The sequence below is a fragment of the Equus przewalskii genome, chromosome 5, assembly GCF_037783145.1.
Source record: "Equus przewalskii isolate Varuska chromosome 5, EquPr2, whole genome shotgun sequence".
Classification (NCBI taxonomy): domain Eukaryota; kingdom Metazoa; phylum Chordata; class Mammalia; order Perissodactyla; family Equidae; genus Equus; species Equus przewalskii.
This window is the reverse complement of record NC_091835.1, coordinates 19,514,753-19,534,982: the sequence shown is the minus strand read 5'-3', so window position 1 is coordinate 19,534,982 and position 20,230 is coordinate 19,514,753. Positions and strand designations below refer to the sequence as shown.

At 59.8% G+C, this 20,230-nt stretch overlaps 2 protein-coding genes across 3 annotated transcripts; both read right to left on the bottom strand.

Moving 5' to 3' along the window:
• Nucleotides 1–3,579: 3,579 nt before the first annotated feature.
• CHRND (cholinergic receptor nicotinic delta subunit) lies at nt 3,580–11,989 on the bottom strand. The gene is made up of 12 exons (XM_070618561.1): nt 11,903–11,989; nt 11,468–11,613; nt 10,988–11,032; nt 10,364–10,473; nt 10,058–10,213; nt 9,763–9,872; nt 8,756–8,956; nt 7,458–7,569; nt 7,255–7,369; nt 6,261–6,465; nt 6,055–6,173; nt 3,580–5,265 (listed from the first exon to the last, which is right to left on the bottom strand). The coding sequence occupies exons 1-12, from the start codon at nt 11,952–11,954 to the stop codon at nt 5,083–5,085; spliced, it is 1,554 nt and encodes a 517-aa protein (XP_070474662.1). The 5' UTR covers nt 11,955–11,989; the 3' UTR covers nt 3,580–5,082.
• Nucleotides 11,990–12,470: 481 nt separating this feature from the next.
• PRSS56 (serine protease 56) lies at nt 12,471–18,401 on the bottom strand. Of its 2 annotated transcripts, none has more exons than XM_070618560.1 (13): nt 17,457–18,401; nt 16,684–16,821; nt 16,283–16,336; nt 15,978–16,167; nt 15,517–15,616; nt 15,270–15,429; nt 14,906–15,048; nt 14,519–14,631; nt 14,168–14,344; nt 13,917–14,081; nt 13,777–13,839; nt 13,303–13,409; nt 12,471–12,941 (listed from the first exon to the last, which is right to left on the bottom strand). In XM_070618560.1, the coding sequence occupies exons 1-12, from the start codon at nt 17,557–17,559 to the stop codon at nt 13,304–13,306; spliced, it is 1,512 nt and encodes a 503-aa protein (XP_070474661.1). In that variant the 5' UTR covers nt 17,560–18,401; the 3' UTR covers nt 12,471–12,941; nt 13,303. The 2 variants fall into 2 exon arrangements, with proteins under 2 accessions (XP_070474661.1, XP_070474660.1); XM_070618559.1 differs by having other exon boundaries at nt 14,519–14,681; nt 17,457–17,690.
• Nucleotides 18,402–20,230: the final 1,829 nt, after the last annotated feature.

Sequence of the window (20,230 nt, the reverse complement as noted above, 5' to 3'; positions counted from 1 at the left end):
AGCTGCCATCCCCACTCTCAGACTCAGTCGTTCCAACTCTCCCATCCATCTTTCAGCTGGGGGACTGAGGACATGGCCAGAGACAGATAACTGTGGGAGAGAAGGCAGAGTGTGAGGCTGGCTCCCTCCTCCTGCTCCCTCCAGTGGGTCAGGATGGAGGAGGTGTGAAGCGTTGGGTAAGCATCGTTTGTACCTGAGTTGCTCTGTGACATAGTTGAAGACCCCAAACCTCTCCCACCAGCCTGACATCTTCATGGGTTACTCCACTGGGCCAAGACACTGGAGAGTAAAATGCCTATAGAAAGATGCATTATGCCCCCGAGGTTTTGACACCTTAATGCAAATTAGGACGCCAGGTCAGGGTCCTCCCAATCTCTGAGGCATGGGTCATGGGCCTGGTAAGCTTTGAAGGAAGGAAGGCTGAGAAAGTTGTGGAACTCGGGGCTCTTATAAATAGAATAGCCCCTGAACAGAGGCTCCTGAGGGGGGCCTCAGAATTAATTAAGTCATGCACTGACTTATGGAGTCCCCAGCATGTGGCAGGCACAACACTAGGCTGGCGGGACCCAAGGATAAGTCTGAGCTCCTCACGGGAACTCACAGTCCAGTGGGGCAGGCACACAAGATCGAGGTTGTGGCCCCTGGAGGGTCAGATGAGGGGACCCAGAAGGGCTGGAAAACAAGTTCCATCTACTTTTTGGTTTGTGGTCAGGGGAAGGGTGTAGCTGAGGCTGATCTAGGAGCCCAGGGCCCTGCTGCCAGCCGTGGCCACAGGCTCAGGCCACCTGTCTTCTGACTAAGTATGCCAAGCAAACAGGTCAGCGTGTCCTAGTACGTGGGCAAGACAGAAAATGCAGGTTCCCATCTGAGCCACTCCCCCCTTCGGCATTCTGGGGGACAGGTGGTGGAGGCCTTTGAGGGCTGGAGGGAATGCACCATCTGAGGACGTGTCCCCCTCCCCACAAACAGGTGATGTCCGTGGCATTTCAATGTGTCAGTAAACCAGCAGTCAGCCGACATGCCCAGTCCTTGGAGATCCAAGAGAGGTTGGCTCAGACCCTCCTCCTGCAGCAGGGCCACAAGTCCCTCCTGTCCTCCCCAGGACTTGGGCGGGGGGACGCTAGTGGTGGCAGCTGCCTTCCTGGTCATCTGCTCTCACTGAGTTACGCTGTGGGTGGCTCGCCTTTGTGTTCAGTCCTGCTCTGGCCCTACACTGTTTTTCTTGACTGCACCACCCCCAAGCTTCGCCCACTTGCTTTGGAATTTCCAAAACCAACAGCTCCTTCTCCCCACTTTGTCCTCTGGTGCCCCCCAGACTCAATTCCCTCACCAGTTTTGCAGAGCAATATCTCTTCCCTTCTCTACACCCTCCAATACCACACTTTGTCAAAGATCATTAATGGCTTCTGCTAAATATGGAGCACCTGTCCGCCTGCACCCGCGGCACTGCCCCAGGCATAGGTGGCCCTGCTGATGTTCTGACGTTTCTGACCTTCCTTTCCCTTCTCCCACAAGTGTTTGGGAAGGAAAAGGAAGACTATGGAGACTGACTTCCCTCTGGTTTGAATTATGCCACCTCCCTGTGTGTGAAGATTTAAACTCCTGTTTTCTCCCCTTCTCTCTGCTCTGGGAGAGAGGCTGAGAACTCTTCTGGGTGTTCTCAGGAGGGGGCATCATCTTAGAGGGGTGATGGTTTCCGCGCTGGAGGGGTTAGGGGAGAGGTATGGGATGCATTAAGAGGAGATTTTCCGTGGAGTTGATTCTGACTGCTAGTGACCCTGTGCACAGCCGGGCAGAACCCTGCCTGGTCTTTTGCTCCGTCCTCTCCCCTTCCGGCACTGTATCAGACAATGCTCTGCTGCTATTCATAGGGTTTTCATGGCCAGTTTTTTCAGAAGTGCGTGGCCATGTCCTTATTCCTAGTCTGTCTTAGTCTGGAAGCTCCGCTGAAACCTGTCCACCATGGGTGACCCTGCCGGTGTTTGAGATACCCATGGCAGAGCTTTAAGCATCACAGCAACATGCAGCCACCGCAGTGTGACAAGTGACAGATGGGTGGTGTGGTTTCCTGACCAGCAAACAAACTTTGGTCCTGGCAGTGAAGGCACTGAATCTTACCCACTAGACCACCAGTGCTGTCTCCCTTGCAGACAGGGGAGGCCACGTGATATTATCTTGACCAATGGGATATTTGCAGAAGTTGGCTGAGGGGCTTCAGGGAAAAGCTTTTGCTTCCTGATAAAAGGGGTTGGAAATGGCTGGCCCCTTGACTGCCTTGAACATAGATATGATGTATGGAGCTGTAGTAGTCAGCTTGCAACTTGGGGCAACAAGCATGAGAACAAAGCCAACAGGCCAAGGAGGTAGGGCTGGGCAGAGGACACAGAGCCTGGGTCCCTAATAGTTTTGTGGGACAGCTGAGCCAATGAGGGAACCCACCTCACCATTCTTATGTGAGGAAGAGGAAATCTTATTTGTTTAAACCAGAGTTCTAGGTTATCCGCTCCTTGCAGCCGAGGGTGTTCCTAACGGATTAATTGTCCTTTGAAAGAGGGTGGGTAGCCCGGCTGGCCTGGGGGCAGTGTGTAGGGACACCCTTTCACTTCACAGGATGCTGGTCCCTGGGGGTGTGGCTTCCTTAGGAGGGAAGGAGATAGAGTCCCAAGTCATCCAGAGAGTGGACCGTCCTGACAGCACCCTGGGGCTGGAGTGCTGTGGTGGGTGCTGTGTGACCCTGGGCATGTGCACAAGAGGCACCCTTGGTCGGGTGCGGCATTTTGGGGTTGTCTTCTCTGGAAGGTTCACACCACCTGAGCACCGCCTGACTCAACTGAGGCTTTGCCTGGACGTGGGCTTATAAGACCCGCTGCCAACAGCGCCATCGTGTGGCAGAGAGAAGCAATGCCAGTGGCCGAGGGATCTGATTGAGGCCCTCTCTGTGCGTGAGAGGGACTCTCCTGGAGTTAACGGATGATTCCAGGGAAGGCCTGGACTTCCTGCTCATCTGATGGATGTAAGTCCAAGCTAGTTTTCCTGCTGAGAGAGAAAAAATTAAAGATTTGTACCTTGAATTTGTGGACGGTTCATATGGAAGGCAGAAGTAACTAGGGTCACTTTTGGTTTTAAATGATTTGTCTTTTCCCTCTATTCTACCGAAAGACTAAAAATCTCACCTTCTGTATACCTGAGCCCATGAGGCCACCGATTCCTTCTGAGGGAAATGGGTTGAGCTGTGAAGACCTTAAGTCTGTCTGTACCTCGGTAGGTGAATAATCGGGCCCTCTGCACCTGCTGTAGTCCTCTCTGTCATCAGGTGTGGATGCAGGAGACCCCGGTGGGGGCCCCACGGGCCATCCTCTGTGACTCAGGCCCACAAATGAGGAGTGAGTTAAACAACCACCCCTTAAATTTGCAGGACACACGTAAGCACCCTTACACCTACTAACAGATTTGATTTTCACAACACCCCATGAGCGGGATTTATTTTAAACACATTTTGCTGATGAGAAAACTGAAGTTATGAGATGAGGAGAGGCTCACCGAAGGTCACACTGCAAGTGTAAGAAACTACCCCAAAACTTTGTCTCTTGAAACAGCAAACATTTATTATCTCACACAGTTTCTGAGCGCCAGGAACCCAGGAGCAGCGTAGCTGGGCAGTTCTGGCTCAGGGACTCTCATGGGGCTGTGATCTCATCTGAAGGCTCTGCTGGGGCTGGCGGATTCACTTCCAAGTTCACTCCCATGGCTGCCTGCAGGAGGCCTCTGTTCCTTGCCCTGGGGGCTCTCTGTGGGGCTGCTTATCATGCCAGCTGGCTTCCCCAAAGGGAGAGATCCAATTGAGAGTGACAATGAGGGAGCGAGAGCAAGAGAGGGAGAGGTTGGAGTGCAATGTCTTTTATAACCTAATCTCAGAAGTGACATACCATCACTTCTGCCTCATTCTGTCAGTCACACAGACCAATCCTGGCACAGTGTGGGAGGGCACCACACAAGGATGTGAATACCAGGAGTTGGGGATCACTGGGGCCATCCTGGAGGCAGGCTACCACACAGAACCTCATCTCCCAGCTCCAGCAGCCTCAGCTTCAGGCCCTTGGGATAGGATTGGTGGGGGCTCCCTTTGGGGCAGAGTTGCCAGATTTAGTAAATAAAAATGCAAGATGCCCAGTGAAATTTGAATTTCAGATGAACAATGAATAACCTTTTAGTCTAAGTATGTCCCAGATCTTGCCTGGCAGCCCTGCTTTGGGGAAGAGGGATAGGTGCCCAAGAGGGGACACTCCTGGGGGGAGGGCTGAGTTCTGGGGATCTAGGGTGGCGCATGTTACCTGAGGTTGATGGGCTGACCTCTGGTCTCTGGATGCTTCCACCCTGGTCCTCAGCTTCCTGGAGGGACCCAGACAGAGCGGCCAAGGCAGAAAGGGCTGGGCAAGGCCATTCTGCTACCCCAGTGCTCCCACCTCTGCCAAAATCCTCCTTCCCTAAGGGGCCTGGAGAGGGAGGTGCCCCCAACCTCGGCTCCAGGTGGGGCCTCAGAAGCCCGAGGCTGAGGGGCTGGCCAGAGAAGGGTGGCTGGAGGAGCCGGGAAGTGAAGGCACAGGATGCCACCCGCTCTACCCTGACCTGGGCGAGGGGGAGGCAAGAAGAGGCGTCTGTCTTTCTGACCGCTCACAGAGGGCTCCCAAAAGGCAGGCCTGAGTGGCATCCTCCCTGGCCCCTGAGTCACCCCTTGACTCCCCCCAGATTGTCCTGCCTCACCCCACAGCCGATGTCCACTCTCCGACCTCTCTGGGGGCTCCTGTCTCTATTTGCAAAGGAACTGCTGTGAGGACTGCAGCCTCTCCCTCCCTCCCTTGGTCTCAGGAAAGCCTGGCTCATCTCCGCTGCAGCCTTGTAGGACCAACAGGCTCAAGTCTCAGGGCTAGGAGTTGGCCTCCCCAGGGAGCCTCTCCTCTCTTAGGCCTCTCCTCTCTGAGACATCCCTGTCCACACAACTCCCCCACAGCCCACAGGCCCATCCCTTTCAGCCCAAGGGCCCCCCTCAAAGCTGCCCTGGGAGCTGGGCCAGGTGGGCCCAGTCTAGATGAAGCGCTTGTCCTGTTCCTGGTAGGAGAAGGGGTCCCCAGGGAAAGGCTGGGGTGGAGGCTGGTTGTAGGCGCCCTGCAGGAAGATCCAGGCTGTGCCCACCACCATGATGGGCGTCACCACGAACAGGCAGAGTCGGTCCATGGTGCGGGCCACGCGGTTCCAGCTATCCTTCTCCTGGGGGTGGAGGGCAGAGACAGTGGGGTGAGGAGGGCCCTCAAACTGCAGACCCACCCCCAAGACGGGGCCAGTGACAGAGGCACAGCCTCGTGTATCCATGGGGGCCTCCTCCGGCTTGCAGCCGATGGACATGCTGGCGTGTCCCCAGCGCAGGTCCAGAGCCCAAGCCCCCTCCAGCCACAGGCAGAGCTCGTCGTTCTGTCTGTCCTGGAGAGCAAGAGCAGAGCCACAGCCTCCCGCCCCACTCCTGCAGGGCTCCGGGGGCTGGAGTGGAGTGGGCGCCAGGAGTCTCTGCCCTGGGGCTGAGGAAGGCTGAGCGGCCCCCAACCTCCCCTTCACCCCTCCTGGCCGCTCCGCTTGGCTGCTACCCCTCCGTGAACTGGAAAAAGGCACCCCTTTCTCAAGAGAGAATTTTAAAAAGTTGTATAATATTGAACAACCACATAGGGCTGCCTTTTAAATGTCTGGCTGGGTCCAAATAATGTTCGGAGTTAAGCAGGGACAGAAAGTTATTGGCAGCTGGGAGGAAGAAGGGACCCTAAAGGATGCCCAGAGTGTGGCTTTGACAGGGCAGAGCTGTGAGCCTGTGTGCCTGGCCCAGTGTCCTGCTGTGGGGTTCTAGTCAGGGGCTGGTGCTCCCTGGGGGGCCTGAAATCTGCACCCACTGTGAACTCCCTCATCCAAGTTGGTATGTGTCTCTGAGGGCAACTGTGCCCCTTAAGATAGGATACACTTGATCAGTGTACTACTTGAACACCTATACATGGCAATTCTGTCGATACTCACCTCATTGTAATTGCTCTGGTCCCTCATGTGGTTGACAATGAAATTGGCCCCATCCACAGCTGGCTTCAGCTCACTGAAGAGCTCCTGCTGGGCCTGCTCAGAGCCTGCTGGGGGCCGGCCTGTGGACACCAAGCCAGAGGTGGGCATGAGGCCTGCCCCCTGCACCTCCCGTGGATGGGCCAAGCCCCAGGCCACCAGGGACCCACGTGCGGTGGTGAGGCGCCGGGCCAGCCCATGCCGCTCTGACTGCTTCTCGAACATGAGGTCACTTCGGGACTTGAGTGAGAAGTACTCCTCAGCCTTGGAGATGTAGCCCAGGGAGCTGCTCCTCCGGACCAAGGCCCCTGGACTGGGCCCGTCCTCCGCCGGGTGGGACATGTGCAGGAGCTCGGGTAGGATCTCCAGGAAGAGCTGCAGCAGGTCAGGGGGACACAGGAAGGCCATTTACAAACCTTCACACATCCAAACATCTGTGACTCCACCCCCGGCTGCCGCAAAATGCTCCCCAGTCTGACCCTGTCGTTATCCCCCGATCCCCTACTGATGGACACTTAGATTGCTTCCAACTCTCCCTATTACTCACAGCACAGAGCAGAACTCATTTCTTGAAAATGAATTATATATAAAAAACAAAAAAGTGAGAAAAATGTCCCAAATGCTGAGCTCTCTTTTTAAAATGCTTAAAACCCACAAAAGTTGTTAAACCACCCTCAGCTGTCCCAGAACAGCCAGGTGGCCCTGCAGTGGCCGAGAAGCAAGGACAGCCCCGTCCTGGGTCCCCTGGCCCCACAGTCCTCACCTTTTTAATTGAGGTATAACAAACAGGAGTATGAGCAAATCTTCAGCATATAGCTAGGTGAAGTTTTACAGAAGTGTTTAACCGTGTAAACACCTTCCAGATAAGATATCGAACATCATCCCCAAAGGGTTCCCTCACACCTCCCCTACATCAATTCCTACCCTCCCCCAGAGGCAACCACCCTCCTGACTTCTAGCACTAAAGGTCCATTTTGAACGTCGTAGAAAGAAAATCGCCAGTCTGTGCTCTTCTGGGTCTGGCTTCTTTCTGTAACATTACACCTGGGGGAGCCGTCCACGCAGGCGTGTGGAGCAGGGGTACTTATACGCACACCCCTGTGTGAGTTCACCGCAGAGGGATGTGGGGACAGTTTCCAGCCTTTGGCTGCCGAGAGCCCTCACCTTCTTGACCCCGTCTGACAGCACGTGGGTGCTGGGTGTGCGGAAGTGGATGTTGAGCACGATGACACACATCACTACCGCCATGGTCACCAGCACCATGCCAAAGAGCAGGAACCTGTGGGCACATGCTCAGCCTGGAGCCCCGGGGCGGGCTGGGGAGGGGCTGGGCGAGACGGGGCGTGGCATGGCAGGGTGTCACTCACTTGCCGATGAGGGGGATGGCCATGGATGTGGCCGGCAGCCTCTTGGAGATGAGCAGCAGGAAGACGGACTGAGCCAGGAGCACTGAGATGGCCATTGATGTCTTCTCGCCACCTGGGGGAGCCCGGACTTAGCTGCGACCTCTGGGCCCGGGCCCAGAGCATCCCACTGTGGCCCCTGCACCACTGTCCACAGTGCCATAGTGCCCTGATTAACATCATGGGCTATGGAGTCAGAGGGCCTGGGTTCAAATCCTGGCTCTGCTACTTACTGGCTTGGCTCGGTGACCTTGGGTAAGTAGCCTAACCTCTCTGCGCCTCAGTTCTCTCAACTGTTAAATGTTGCCAGGATGAAGTGAAAGAGTCTGGCTTAAACCTCATGGCTCGCCTGGCCCTGGGTATGAGCTCAGGGAACACCAGCTGTTGTCAGTTAGCCCATCCCCTGCCACTCAGCCCTCCTGAATCACAGCTCTGCACAGGAAGCTCCCAGGATGCCAGCAGGACAACGCTCCTTCTCTCAGCCCTTCACTCCGAGACTCCAGCCCAGCACCGCCCTGCTCTTTCCACCTGAGCTCCTGAGCTCGCTGTGCAGAGGCCGCTGGGTCACAGGTCCACCGCCCCACCCCACGCCCTTGCTCCATCTGCAGTGTGCCTCCCACCCCATCTCCAGATCAAGCACCGCCTCCTCCAGGAAACCTTCCCCCACCCCACCACCCCCAGGCCACACTCCTGGTCTGCCAGGGGCTGCGTCGCTTTGTCCCTGGGATGTGCTATGCCCGGCTCGTGGTAAATCTTCTGCAGCCACGGGAGCAGAGATGACATGTGTCCTTCCAGAACTAGGTGAGTGTTGACTGCGTGCCCCCAGGCCCTGGCTTCCTAGAGACCCTGTCATCTGCCCATGCCTCAACAGCTGATGGCCTCCTGTGTGCCAGACCCACGGTCACACAGTGGTGACCATGACAGATCCCCTCTCTGCTCTGACAGAGGAACAGTCTAGTGGTTCTCCCTAGGGTCCTTGGGAAGCCCATCATGAGAGGCAGAAGTAAGGTCCCCGAGGGATGGAACCCCCAGGGGCCCTTCCAATTGGGGGATGTCGGACAGGGTCACAGAGCCCTCCCCTTGGCTGGCCACATGCTCATCATGCCTGGACCCTGAGCAAGGAGACTCAGGAGTGGTGACTCCCATTGGTTCCCGGGAGGAGGTAAGGGGCAGGGCTGGGGTGGCCAATGCTTGGGTGCCCGTGGGGAGGAGGTGAGGCTGCCCCAGGTTGCCGGGGAGCTGGGGCGGATGCTGAGGCTCACAGTCGGCCGGCAGGTAGAAGACCAGGTTGATCATGAAGGAGATGAGCACGCAGGGCACCAGGATGTTGATGACATAGAAGAGGGGCTTGCGGCGGATGATGAGGTAGAAGGTGACGTCCTGGCGGTGGGGACTGTCCAGCGGGGCACTGGGGTCCACGTTGATCCTGGCCGGCCGGTGCACGATCTCCCACTCCCCATTCTCTGGGGGTGGCACATGGATGCCTTGGGGTCAGGCCAGGCAAGGGGGCCAAGGGGGCCCCGGGGTGGGCGAGGGCTGGGTAGATGAGCTGGACTGCAGGAGCAGCCAGGCCTGCCTGCAGGGCCCTAAGGAAGGCGCAGAGGAGGGCTCAGGGTCTGTCTGTGGGTGTCTTTCCCTGGGGGCTGGGACAGAAGTTTTGATCTGCAAGCGGGAAATTTTCCTCTGAGACTGATTTTTTTTTTCTCCTTGGAAAACACAGAAGCTGAGGCCACATAAGGTTCAAATAACAAGTCTTGGGGATGACAAGGCAGGGAGATAAGCCCCTTCCCAAACATCGTGCAGCAGCCTGGGGACCAGTGGGATGTGGGTGTTCTCTGATGGGCAGGAGGAGCAGGGGGGGCCCATAAAAGATGTGAGCCTGGTCACAGACAGGGGATGGGGGCTCTCTGGGGTTAGAAAGACCAGTCGCCCCCCTCATCTGTGGGCTACATCCATCCCCAGGGACCCTTCTGGCCTGGGCAGGGGAGGAAGTGGGGCACTGGCGCCTGTCTGTGCCTTTGGCATACAATCCCCCAAGTTGGGTTTCTTTTCCTTTTGACACACTGGCTTTGTGTTGGTGAGAGCATGTGTGTGCGTTTGTGGGTTGGTGTGTGTCGGCCCGTCTGTGTCAGTCTGCACATCTCTGTCCCTGTGTGTCTGTGTCCCAGGTGTGTGTACGCACATGCGCCTCTCTGGGGGGTGTCGACGTGACTCTCCATGGGTGAGTGTCTGAGGGGCCTGCCCGCCCACCCACCGCTGCTCCCAGCACCTGTGAAGCCCTCGGGGTCGATGATGATCCACTCCACGGGGTAGGAGCGGCCCTCTTCCTCTTCCTGCTTCAGGCTCAGGGTGATCTCCTTGGCCGTGTACTTGAGTGAACTGGGGAGGGCAGTGGGCAGAGGGTGGGGGAGAAGCTAGTACGGGCGGTCACTTGGGGAGGGGCCGTACTGAGGGAAGGGGCCTCTAATCAGGAAAGAGCAGGGGCCTCTGCCTGAGGGTGCGTCATTCTCCTCCCCCAGGCCCTGGTGCCCTGGGATGACAGGAGACCAGAGAAGTGACTGCACCTGAACTTGAGGGAGCAGTTCTGCCAGTCGAAGGGGAAATAGGTGACAGAGATGGGGCAAGAGGAGCGGAAGATGGCGGGCGGCAGCCAGTACACGTAGCCAGAGGGGTAGATGAGCACGTTGCAGGAGTAAGAAATCTGGAAGGAGCCATCATTGCTGGGGGACGGAGACAAGAGCCACAGTGAGGGCCGGGGGAGGCAGTGGGGGGGGGGCATCAGAAACCTGGGGCTGGAAGGGGTGGCTCAAGATGCTTAAGGAAGGCGGGTGGAGTGATGGAGGGGAGGCCAGGGAGGGCTGCGGCTCAACTTGTTCTCCAGCACGATCTCTGGGAGCCACAGCATGTCAGGGGGCAGGCGCAGGATGCTGACATTCCCAAATTCTTCGGTATCCCACTGCAGTCGGCTATCTGTCCAGCCCTGGAAGCCCGAAAAGAATGTCAGCAGTGGGTTCTGCTGTTGTCCAGGCTCCCCCACTCCCCTCGCCCACTTCCCTGGGGGAAGACTACACAGGGTCTGAGAGCTGTGACAAAAGAGTTTGGGGCAGGTGGGTACAGAGTGGTGACTCTAGTCTGTCATGTACAGCTGTGTATGATGTGCACTGCACAACTAAGGGAGCACTATTTCCATAGTGGATGGAGAAAATTTATATCTGTATTATGAACTTCTAATAGGTAGCAGAGAATGTCTTCTAATAAAACCAGGATATTGTGATAATTTTCCCATAGATGAAGAATCCTAATCTACCGGAAGGCCCTATCTAGGTGGTGGGAAGGGCAGCTGTGCCTGGGGTTTCTCCATAGGGAGGAGCCAGCCCCTCCTGGAGGACAGTGTCTGAGGCAGGCTGGGGATCCCCAAGCAGAAGTGAGCACAGGGGAGCCTGGGCCCTGCATCCTATCCCCCACCCCCGCTCTGAGTAGGGTGTTCTCCTTACGTGCTCTATCCACACGTTAGTGGTGAGGGTCTCCTCGACTTCTTTCTGTAATCACACAGGAGGACTGTCCCCCAGGGTCCACATCATCCCCATGCTTCCTCCCCACCCCTGCACACATTCACCGATGCCTCCTTCCGGCTGCCACCCAGGGGAAACCATGGCAGGCAGTGGCCCAACCAGACTCCTGCCCCAAGCACTCCCCGTCGGGAGAGGGCGCATGGCCTCTGAAGCGTGTCATGAGTGTGACATGGGGGGCACCCCAGAGCTGAAGTTGGAGGGGAAGGGTGTCAGCCGGAGGCCTGTGGGCAGCACGGGTCATCGGGAGCAGCCAGGGCCTGTTTCCTGGGGAGGGGAGCTGCCATGGGCCTGGCGGGGGCCTCAAGCTTCCTCCATGGCCATCCTGGTCTGGGAGACAGCCAGGCCTCCGGGAAGCTGTCCCTGCCTTCCTGTCCCCTGCCCAGCCACAAAGGGGCCCCTCACCAGGGAGATGAGGTTGGAGAGAGTGAGGGCCAGCGAGACTTCCACGCCCCGCTCTTTGGGCGCCACGGGCCGGAGCTCCTTGTTGTAACCCTTCTCCTCAAACAGGTGCCGGATCAGCCGCTCTTCCTCGTTCAGGCCCCAGCTGCCTGGGGTTGGGGGGACAGGGACGGGGCACTGGGCGGGGGCCCAGGAAGGAAGCTGGCCTGCGGTCCTGCTGGGCCATGGAGCTGGGCTGAGCAGGGGGAGTCCCACCACTCCCCAGCAGTGGGGTCCTGGTGGCCTGACCCTCCAGGGAGAAATGGCAGAGCGGGAGTGGGGAGTTGGGCCTCTTGCTGGAGGAAGCACCCTGTGGGAGGGGGCAGGAGGGGACCATGCAGTGGGGGACCCAGGTGGGCATCCTGAGGGACCCTCGGGGCGGGTGATGCCCACTCTTACCACACACGACCAGGGTGGCCAGCAGCCCCAGTGTTACCACAGGCCCCTCCATCCTGTCCCTCTGGCTGGCTCTGGTGTCTGCGCCTTCTGTCCCCAGGGCTGGGGAATGTGGGTGGGTGGCAGGAGGGGACAGGTGCAGGGGAGGAGGGCAAGGGAAGAGGCAGCCGGAAACGCAATCTGACACCTCTAGACTCTTTGGCAGGGTAGAGAACCAGGGCGGGCAATGAGGGCGTGGGGACAGGGACTGGCCAGCCGGGCAGGAGCCCAAGGACATGAGGCAAAGATCCCAGGCTGGTACTTACCGCAGCTAGCGCTGGGGGCTGAATGGAAACACCGGACATGGGGGGACAGCGCTGGTCAGCCACGGATGGGGAGTGGGGACAGGCAGTCAGCTGCTGCCACTTCTTGGGAAGCAGTCATGTATGCTGAGATGGGGGGCTTAGCAGCTCCTCTCTGGGGTCTTTGTGACACTGCTTCTGGAGGCTAGGCCCTGCCTGGGCACCCCCTCTCCAGAGATCTAATGCCCACCCACCCAGTTCCCATCCCAAGAAAGAGCCAAAATTGTCTCCTTGGGTCATAAATAATGTTTATTAGAGCAGCTGTGATTTTCTGATGGCAAATCTGGGAAGACACATGGGGCCTGGGACTCCCACCCCACCCTCACCCACCAGCCAACGATGGCTGTGACAGTTTGTCATCGTGCTCCCTGAACCCCTCCCAGCCCCTAGGAGCAGTAAGTCCTGACCAGGGCTCATGGCCTGGCTGGGGGAACACGAGGGCTGAGTGGGTGGTGGCTGGTCCTCCCCAGCCCCCGCTCCTGCCTTGCACCTATCTGGGGTCCCTCGGGCTCTGCCTTCTCCAGGGCGGCCAAGCGGAAGGCCTGCAGGGCCTGCACCAGCAACCGGGGAAGACTGCGAGCCAGCGTGGCCTGCTCCAGGCCCACCAGGCCCCCAAAGACCACGTGCCGGCCCCCCAAGCCCGCCCGAACCCAGGCTCGGAAGAGCCCGGTCAGCGTCTTGGAGCCCAGATCTGCCAGGACCTGCGAGGGAGGAGAGAGCTCAGGAGCCCACAACTACTCTCTAGGTCCCTCTCCTCCTGGTCCCAGAAACTCCCATTTAGACCCACCCCCCTCTTTTACGCCCCTCCACAACCCCACACACTTCCTGCTCACTGAGACCCTCCACAAGGCCCTTCACTCCCCTCTTCCCCCCTCCCCAGCACCCCAGCTCATGCACAGCTGCCCTCCCTACCCCCTTCCCCTTGGACAACCAACCAACCCCCCCCCCACCCCGCTCCTCACCCCCCCCCGCCCCCCCCGCCCCCCACCCCCCATCCCGCCCTGCTGGTCAGGTCAGCTCTCTGAGGCCACCGTGAAGGAGGCTGGGAAGCCAGGGACCTGCCTCATGGAAGTCCATGGCCAGGTGCTCTGGGGGGACCTGCAGGATCCAGGCATGGGTGCCCTGGAGGGTGGCCAGCTTCTGCCGAAGGGGCTCCAGCCCGGGGCAGCCTGCAGGAAGAGGGGCCCCGGGAATGAGCGAGAACTGACACCAGCATGGAGCTGGCGGTGGGGCTCCCACCATTACCTCAGGACCGCCTCCCAGGAGGCGGACTTCTCAGGCGGCTGATGCGGGCGCAGGCTCAGAGAGGTTAAGTGATAACACCAGCCCAGCATCTCTGTTGATACTGATGAGGGCCCAAAGCCATAAGTCCCCCCAAGAGTCATCAGCCCTACTGCGGCGGAGGGGGAGAGCGGGTCTGCCCCATGCCCCACGGCGTAACCGCTTCGCAGTGCAGACCCAGGGGACAATTCCTTCCCCGCCTCGGCCGGCCCTTGGCCCACACCCCTGCCTATGGCCGGCAGGGGGCGTCATTACCGTTCGCTTCCCCGCGCTGCTCGGGCCTCCGCTTCGGGAACCGAGCGCCCGCAGCCCGCGATCCTGGGGAGACGCAGGGTTAGGGGAACGCCTCGGCCGTGCAAGTGGGGCCGGGGCTGGGCTGCGAGGGCGCGGGGTACCTGGGTGCAGCCGCTGCTCGCGGACGGGGTGCCTGGCAGACTCCCGGAGCCACGGAGCCGGGCGAGCCAGGGCCGAGGCCAGGCGCCGCATCCCCGGGCGCGGGCCGAGCAGCTCCTGGGCGCCCCGCAGCAGCTCGAGCAGGGTGTGGGCCAGCGAGCGCAGCTCTGCGGGCGGGACAAGGGTCCGAGCGGCGGTCAGACGTGGGCCAGGGCCCCTACCTCCCTGGCCCAGCCCTGGGAACGGGACTGACCGCATCTCCGCCTGCGCTGCAGGCACTGCTGGTGCGCCGGGCGCGCACAGGCGCCGGGTGGTCCGGGGCACAAGTGGGCGTAGAAGGCGCAGGGCGTGGCAGCGGCTGCCAGCGGCTCCTCGGGTGGGTCCCAGGCGAGAAGCTCCCTGCAGCTGGGCTCGCGGCTGGAGGGGGCCGCTGAGGGGGGCAGCAGAGGCCAGCTCAGCCCCCGCTTTGGGCCCCTCATCCCTTCGCTGGAGCGAGACAGGCTTTCCCGACGCAGAAGGGGCTGGGGCGGGCGAGGTGGAAAGGGGCACGTCTCAGGGCTGTTAGCGGGACACTCCGGGCGGGGGAATAGGAACAGGCGCTCACCGCTCATCTGCTCCTGAAGCCAGTCCGTGAACACGGCCACACGGGTGTAGACGCCGGGCTTCCCTGGCTCCCCGCATCCGTCCCCCCAGGAGGTGACTCCATACAGGACCTCCCTGGGGCGGGGGCCAGTCTCAGAACAGGTCAGGGGGCCTCCAGAGTCACCCTGCGGGGACCCGAGCCAAGAAAGAGGGCACTGCGTTGACCCGCCCCCATCATATGCCAGCAGCTCTGAGCTCTACCAGAGTTATCAGTTTTGTACCCATTTTAGCGATGAGGACACAGAAACTCAAAGAAGTTGAGTGACAGTCTGCCTGTAGAAGGAAAGGAGGCTGTCCCGCCCCTGGGGAGCAGCCCATCCATCGACCTTCGATCAATTGGGGCTCATACCTGGCACGAATCGATGCCTCCGGCCAGGTAGCCCGCACACAGCATGCTGCTGGGGCGCAGCCCCGGCCCCAGAGCCCTTCTGCAGGTGTCGGCGCTGAGCAGGGGCACGCGGGCCTCCCTCACCGCCTCAGCCTCAGGCCCGTCTACAGGGAAACGACGGAGGGAGCTCAGGCCTGCCGGACAGGGGCCCCCACTTGGCGAGGTCCCCCTCCCACTCTATTCCTGGATTCCTCCCCCTTTGCAAGATGGAGCAGCACTTAGCGAAGACAGCTGAGCCTAGGTCAGATTCCTTACACTCCACCCTTCCCAAACTCCGTCACCCCAGCACGTGTGCGGCCCACTCAGACCCGGCCCGGCCCGGTACCTTCGAAGAGGGCCCCCCAGCCCGCGATAGCGCAGGCAGTGCCTGTAGGGGGCTCCCGGGGCCTCTGGGGCAGGCACACTGGGCGCGCCGCCCCTGCCCGGCTCACCGGGGTCCACAGCTGCACCAGGGCCAGGTCGTTGTGGAAGGTCCGCGGGTCAAACTGGGGAGGGGGCAGTGGCGCAAGGTCAACGGGGTGTGGCGTGGGATGCTCTTCCTAGCTCTGAGGGCCTCGGGACTGCCCTCTCACCTTGGGGTGGGGCAAGATGCGGTTCACGGGGACCTCCTCCGCTTGCTCACCCCGGGAACCCTCGGCCAGTGTCACCGTCCACAGAAGCTCGTTCGGGGCGCTGCGGGACGAATGGCTAGTGATACGCAGGACAAGGATGCGGCGAGGTCCCCCGGCGATCCCGCCCTCCGCCCACGGGCATCACCCAGCGAGCCCGCCGCCGGGGTGTTTTTCGGCCTGGGGGCAGGGGGCGCGGGCCGGGGAGAAGCGGCGGCCCGAATGCGCACCGCGAGGCACCCCCCCCCAAGATCCGCGCGGTGGCTCGGCCGCGTGGGTGCCCTCAGGCGGCGAGCTGGGGAGGGGGCCGCCGCCAGGGGGCAGCAAAGACCGGCCCTCTCGCGAGTCGCCGGCCCGACGACCCCGGAAGAGTTGGATCCTGCGTTGGGGACCCGGGCTGGGCAGGGGCCTGGGGCCGGACGTACCCCGCGAAGCAGTGCGCCGCCGTGAGCACCCAGGACGCCGCCACCAGGACGCCGCCGCACAGAGGCTGCCCGCCGAGTAGCAGCCTCACCAGCCAGGGCCAGGCCCCGGGCGGCGCCGCGCTGCCCCCCACGATGCGGCCGTGGGCCCGCGTCACGTTGACAGTACCCGGGGGCCTCTCGCCACACGGCCCTGGAAAGGCGGAAGCGGCGTCACGAGGGACAAGTCCTGGCCGTCCCCACCATCGAGGCCTCTCCAGGGTCCACCCTGCTCTCAGCCCTGCCCCCTGGGGCCTATCCAGCCTCACCTGGCTCAGGTGGATCCTGGAGGAGGGGGCCTTGAGGCCTGGGGCGCCCAGGTCCTGCTGAGAAACAGACCTTTGAGCTTCGCTGCCACCCTCCCACCCTTCCTCCACCCCAGGCTGGGCCTGAGCTCTCTCTCTGCCCTGAGGCTCCCCTTCTGTTCCCTCTCCCCCTAGCAGCCACACACCGCTCACTGTTCACCAAGGGAGCCCAGACTGTTCCTGCCCTCCGCCTTTGCACATGCTGTGCCCCAAGCCTGGCATGCCCTTTCCACTTAGAGAGACCTTCATAAGCGTAGTTTTGGTTGCAGCACCACCCAGTTTCTGTCCCCAAGAGGGAGTCAAGTCTGAAGGGAGGGGATGGGGTGCACGGGAGACCCCGCCCAGGGTGGTCAGTGCAAGCTCACCAGGGCATGGGGCGGTGGTGTTGCCACATCCCCGGCACTCGTGCAGTCTGTGCTGGAGCTCCATCGCCACTCGATTTACAGCCCACAGGGCGCTCCTCTGGGCGGCCTGCAACACTTTTGTCCCCTGGGCTGACAGAGCTGCTGGGATATGGGGCACAAGTCCTGAGTGGCTGGGGAGGAGCCTCAGGTTCATCCTTCTTGCCCCAGCCCCAAGCCCTGCCTTGGAAGACCCACAGGGAAAGACTGGGCTCCAGGCGCACTGGGGCGGAATGGGGAGGAGGGACAGCCCCAGGGTCCAGCGCTCAGAGCAGGCGGTCCAGATTTTCAGCCCAAGATATCTCCGTTATTCAACTGAGCTGGGCTGGAATCTTTGGAAAGGACCTTTCCTTAAAAACTTTGAAGGAAAAACAGCACCCCAAAGGTACGGACATCACAGAACTCAGGCTTATTGACACAAAATAATTGTGGTCGAGTTGCCCACCTTTGGGCCTGGATAGCCAAGGGGATGCTGCCCCGGGCCCCTTCCTCCCCGCTAAACGCGAACCTTCCCGAAAGCACATCCTTTAGCAGTGCTTGCTGGCTACCGTTCCCTTCCACCTTCGTCCTCCCCCTTCCTCTCCCACCTGGGTCTCAGCTCCTGGCTCCTTCTCCCGGCAGGGTGGGCAGAAGGGGCCAAGGGTCCTTGGGAGGTGGGTGGCCAGCTCATGTTCCCCTACCCACTTCCGCTATGCTCCTCCCCCCTCGGCCGCTCCCTCAGACCAGCCTGGGCTCACCTTGCAGGGTGCTGGGGGGCAGGCGCATGTACAGTGGGTGCCCGTGGGCCAACCGCGGGTCTGAGAGGGGCAGCAGCAGCAGCAGCAGCACAGCCAGCAGCATGGCGACCAGGAGCCGGGCAAGCGACCCTGTCCTTGGTGTCCACCTTCCGGGGGCTTATCCTTCGGTGCCTGCCTCACGCTGCCCTTCTGCCCCTGGGCACTGAACTCTTGGCCCCCAAATCATCTGAGTCTATTCTCTTCCATCAAAATTACCCGCTTCCCTTGGTCAGTCCCTCACCTGGCCCTTAACTCCCGGGAGCCCACAAGAGAATGGGGCTTGGGGGGCTATATAGAGGACAGACAGGGAGGGATACACAGGAGGTGGGGGGCCAGCGTTGGGGGAGGGAACAGGGTAGTGGGCTTGACCCTCACCTTTGAAGTCTCATCATCCCAGCTCTGAGGCCCCCCTGGCTGTCAAAGGAGCCCTTGTTTCTGCGGCTCCATCAAACGGGCCTGGACAGGCCAGAAGAGCTGACGGTTGGGCTGGGGGCCAGGCAGAGGGGGCCTGGTGAGCAGGGGCTGGCCCTGTCTCCAGGGCTCGGATGAGGGGACGGGATTCCCATCTGCCTCTATTCCCTGAGGAGTTTACAGCTATGCTGGGAGCAGACACTCCCAGAGAGGGGGGGCAGGGGGTGTCTGAGGGTCCCCTGCAGCCCCACCCCCCGAGGAGGTGCCCGAGCTCCCAGCCTCTCTGCCCCTAATTGCTTGGCAGCGTCCCTCCCCAATGTGGCCATTTCTAAAGATGATCAAAGAGTCCTAATTAGCGCCGTAATTGCCGCACTGGGGGTAGTGGGTGGGAAGAGACAGAGGCAGGCGGATGCCGGAGTGGCCCCAAGAGGAAGGCAGGAGATGAAAGGCCCCACCAGTGGCCCAGTTCGGGGAGGACAGGCCCCAGCAGCTTCTGATGCTCTCCCAGACCCCCTGCCCCTGTGCAGAGCCCGCTCGGCCCGTCCAGCATTGTTCTCAGTTGCTATGACTCTGATCTGGCAGGAGGGAGTCTTCTGGAGTCTCACGGGAAGAGCCACAAATAAGCTGCTCTCCTGGGGCCGAGTTCCCACTTGGGCCAGAGAGGAGGTGGCCCTTCTGCCCAGCACAATGACCTGGGGCCAAAAAAAAATCCTGACACCCCAATTCACGCTGGTGATCCAGGGCGGTTTTGGCAGGCCTGGTCCTTTTCTAGAGCAGATTCTGTCATGATGTCTCCTCGGTAACATGTTGTCCTTTCTACTCCAGCCGTTGCTCCTTCTGCCCAAGTGAATGAGCCTCTAATGGGAACCTGTGTCCTTTATAAGACAGAGCCCCAGGCCTGCAGAGGGCCTTGAGTTGGTGGTCCCAGGGGGCTGATGGGTGAAACGAGGAGAGGAGGTGGCCAAATTCAGCAGCTTCTCCAGCCTCTTTCTTCCATGCCACTGAGCAGCAGAGAATGCCCACAACCTTTTTCCTCCCTGAAACTCTTTCCCCTTGATCGCTGTGATGCCCGTCATTTGGGCTCTCTCCCATCTCTCTTGGCACTGACCACAAAGAGGTTCCAACCCACTGGGACTCTGTTGGAGTACGCCGCCCACCCAGGGGTGTGCTGGAGTCAGCTCCTCCTGGCTCCTGAGAGCCAATTATTGGCATCTCTTCCCAAGTCTGCATTCGGTGACATCACATTGGTAGCTTGAAATCAGCCAGGGTGAGAGTATTTACACCATGGAAATCAGCAAATGCTATGAATCAGAGCTCTTTCCCCCTGGAGAGCCACTTGTTCAACATTTACCAACACACCACCGTATGCACCCACCTTCCCCTCCGCAGGCACCACCACACTTCATAGAGATCATACCTCTGATTCAGGAATGCCATGAAAACACTTTGAGTATGGATTATCCTAAGTGAATATCATGAAGTTGGAAATTACTTCTTTTCATCAGCACATCTATCCATCGAAATAGGGTGAATATTTAGATAGAGTATCTTTTTATCCATGATCTCCAAATTCTTGGCAGAGTGGGCATTAGCTCCACACAGACTGTGTTTGAAGCATAAACAGAGGTTTGAGAAAGTGTCCAAAGGAAGATTATCTGTGGTTTCAAGAGAGAGCCACCGAGGTAAGGTAAAAGCACAGAAGGTGAGTGGAGAGGCTGACAGCTTCGACCTATCTTTCGAGCTTCTGCCCAGAGGTTCTTGCATCCAGGTTGAAAGGATTAAGGCCTGGAGCAAACCCCCCAGCCCAAGCCCCCTGTGGACACTTCCCCTGGGCAAGGGGTGCACTTCCTGCCCATTCAGCAACAAAGTCCCTCAGTGCTTGGATCCTGCCAAAGTGAGGTGGCCCAGGCCAGAGCACAGACAAAGCCTTCCTACCCCGCCTTCCTGCCTCCCTTCTGCCTCCACTTGTCTTCCAGGCGAGAGGCAGGAGGAGAAGACAGACCAGGAGCTACTGGTCTATTTACTGTCTCTTGCGCGGCAACTTCCCTCAGGGGAGACACCCGGCCACTGCCAAAGAAAAATCAGGGCCTCGCAGCACAGATTGCAATTCCACTCAAAACCCAGCTCACCCTTCTCTGCCTCTACTTGCTGTGCGCAGAGCTGGGTCGCCAGCCCTCTCCCCTCTTCCGTATATACCCCACCCCCAAATCCGGGTTAATTTCATCCACTTACACAGGTCCCCTCTTGAGAAGCATGTCTAAATGCACATTTCATGAAATCGTTGGGTTTATTATCAGTGGTTGGTGCGCTTGCTCCTGGTCTGC

What these genes read in the sequence shown, in the direction of transcription:
- PRSS56 (XM_070618559.1), bottom strand. Translation starts at nt 17,559, where the DNA reads ATGCTGCTGGCTGTGCTGCTGCTGCTGCTGCTGCCCCTCTCAGACCCG. An exon ending in GCCCCCCAGCACCCTGCAAG is followed by an intron (nt 16,822 to 17,456) that starts GTGAGCCCAGGC and finishes ATATCCCAGCAG; the next exon opens with CTCTGTCAGCCCAGGGGACA. An exon ending in GCAGCGCGGGGAAGCGAACG is followed by an intron (nt 13,410 to 13,776) that starts GTAATGACGCCC and finishes CTCTTCCTGCAG; the next exon opens with GCTGCCCCGGGCTGGAGCCC.
- CHRND (XM_070618561.1), bottom strand. Translation starts at nt 11,954, where the DNA reads ATGGAGGGGCCTGTGGTAACACTGGGGCTGCTGGCCACCCTGGTCGTG. An exon ending in CTAACGTGTGGATAGAGCAC is followed by an intron (nt 10,474 to 10,987) that starts GTAAGGAGAACA and finishes TCGGGCTTCCAG; the next exon opens with GGCTGGACAGATAGCCGACT. An exon ending in AACTGCTCCCTCAAGTTCAG is followed by an intron (nt 9,873 to 10,057) that starts GTGCAGTCACTT and finishes TGCCCTCCCCAG; the next exon opens with TTCACTCAAGTACACGGCCA.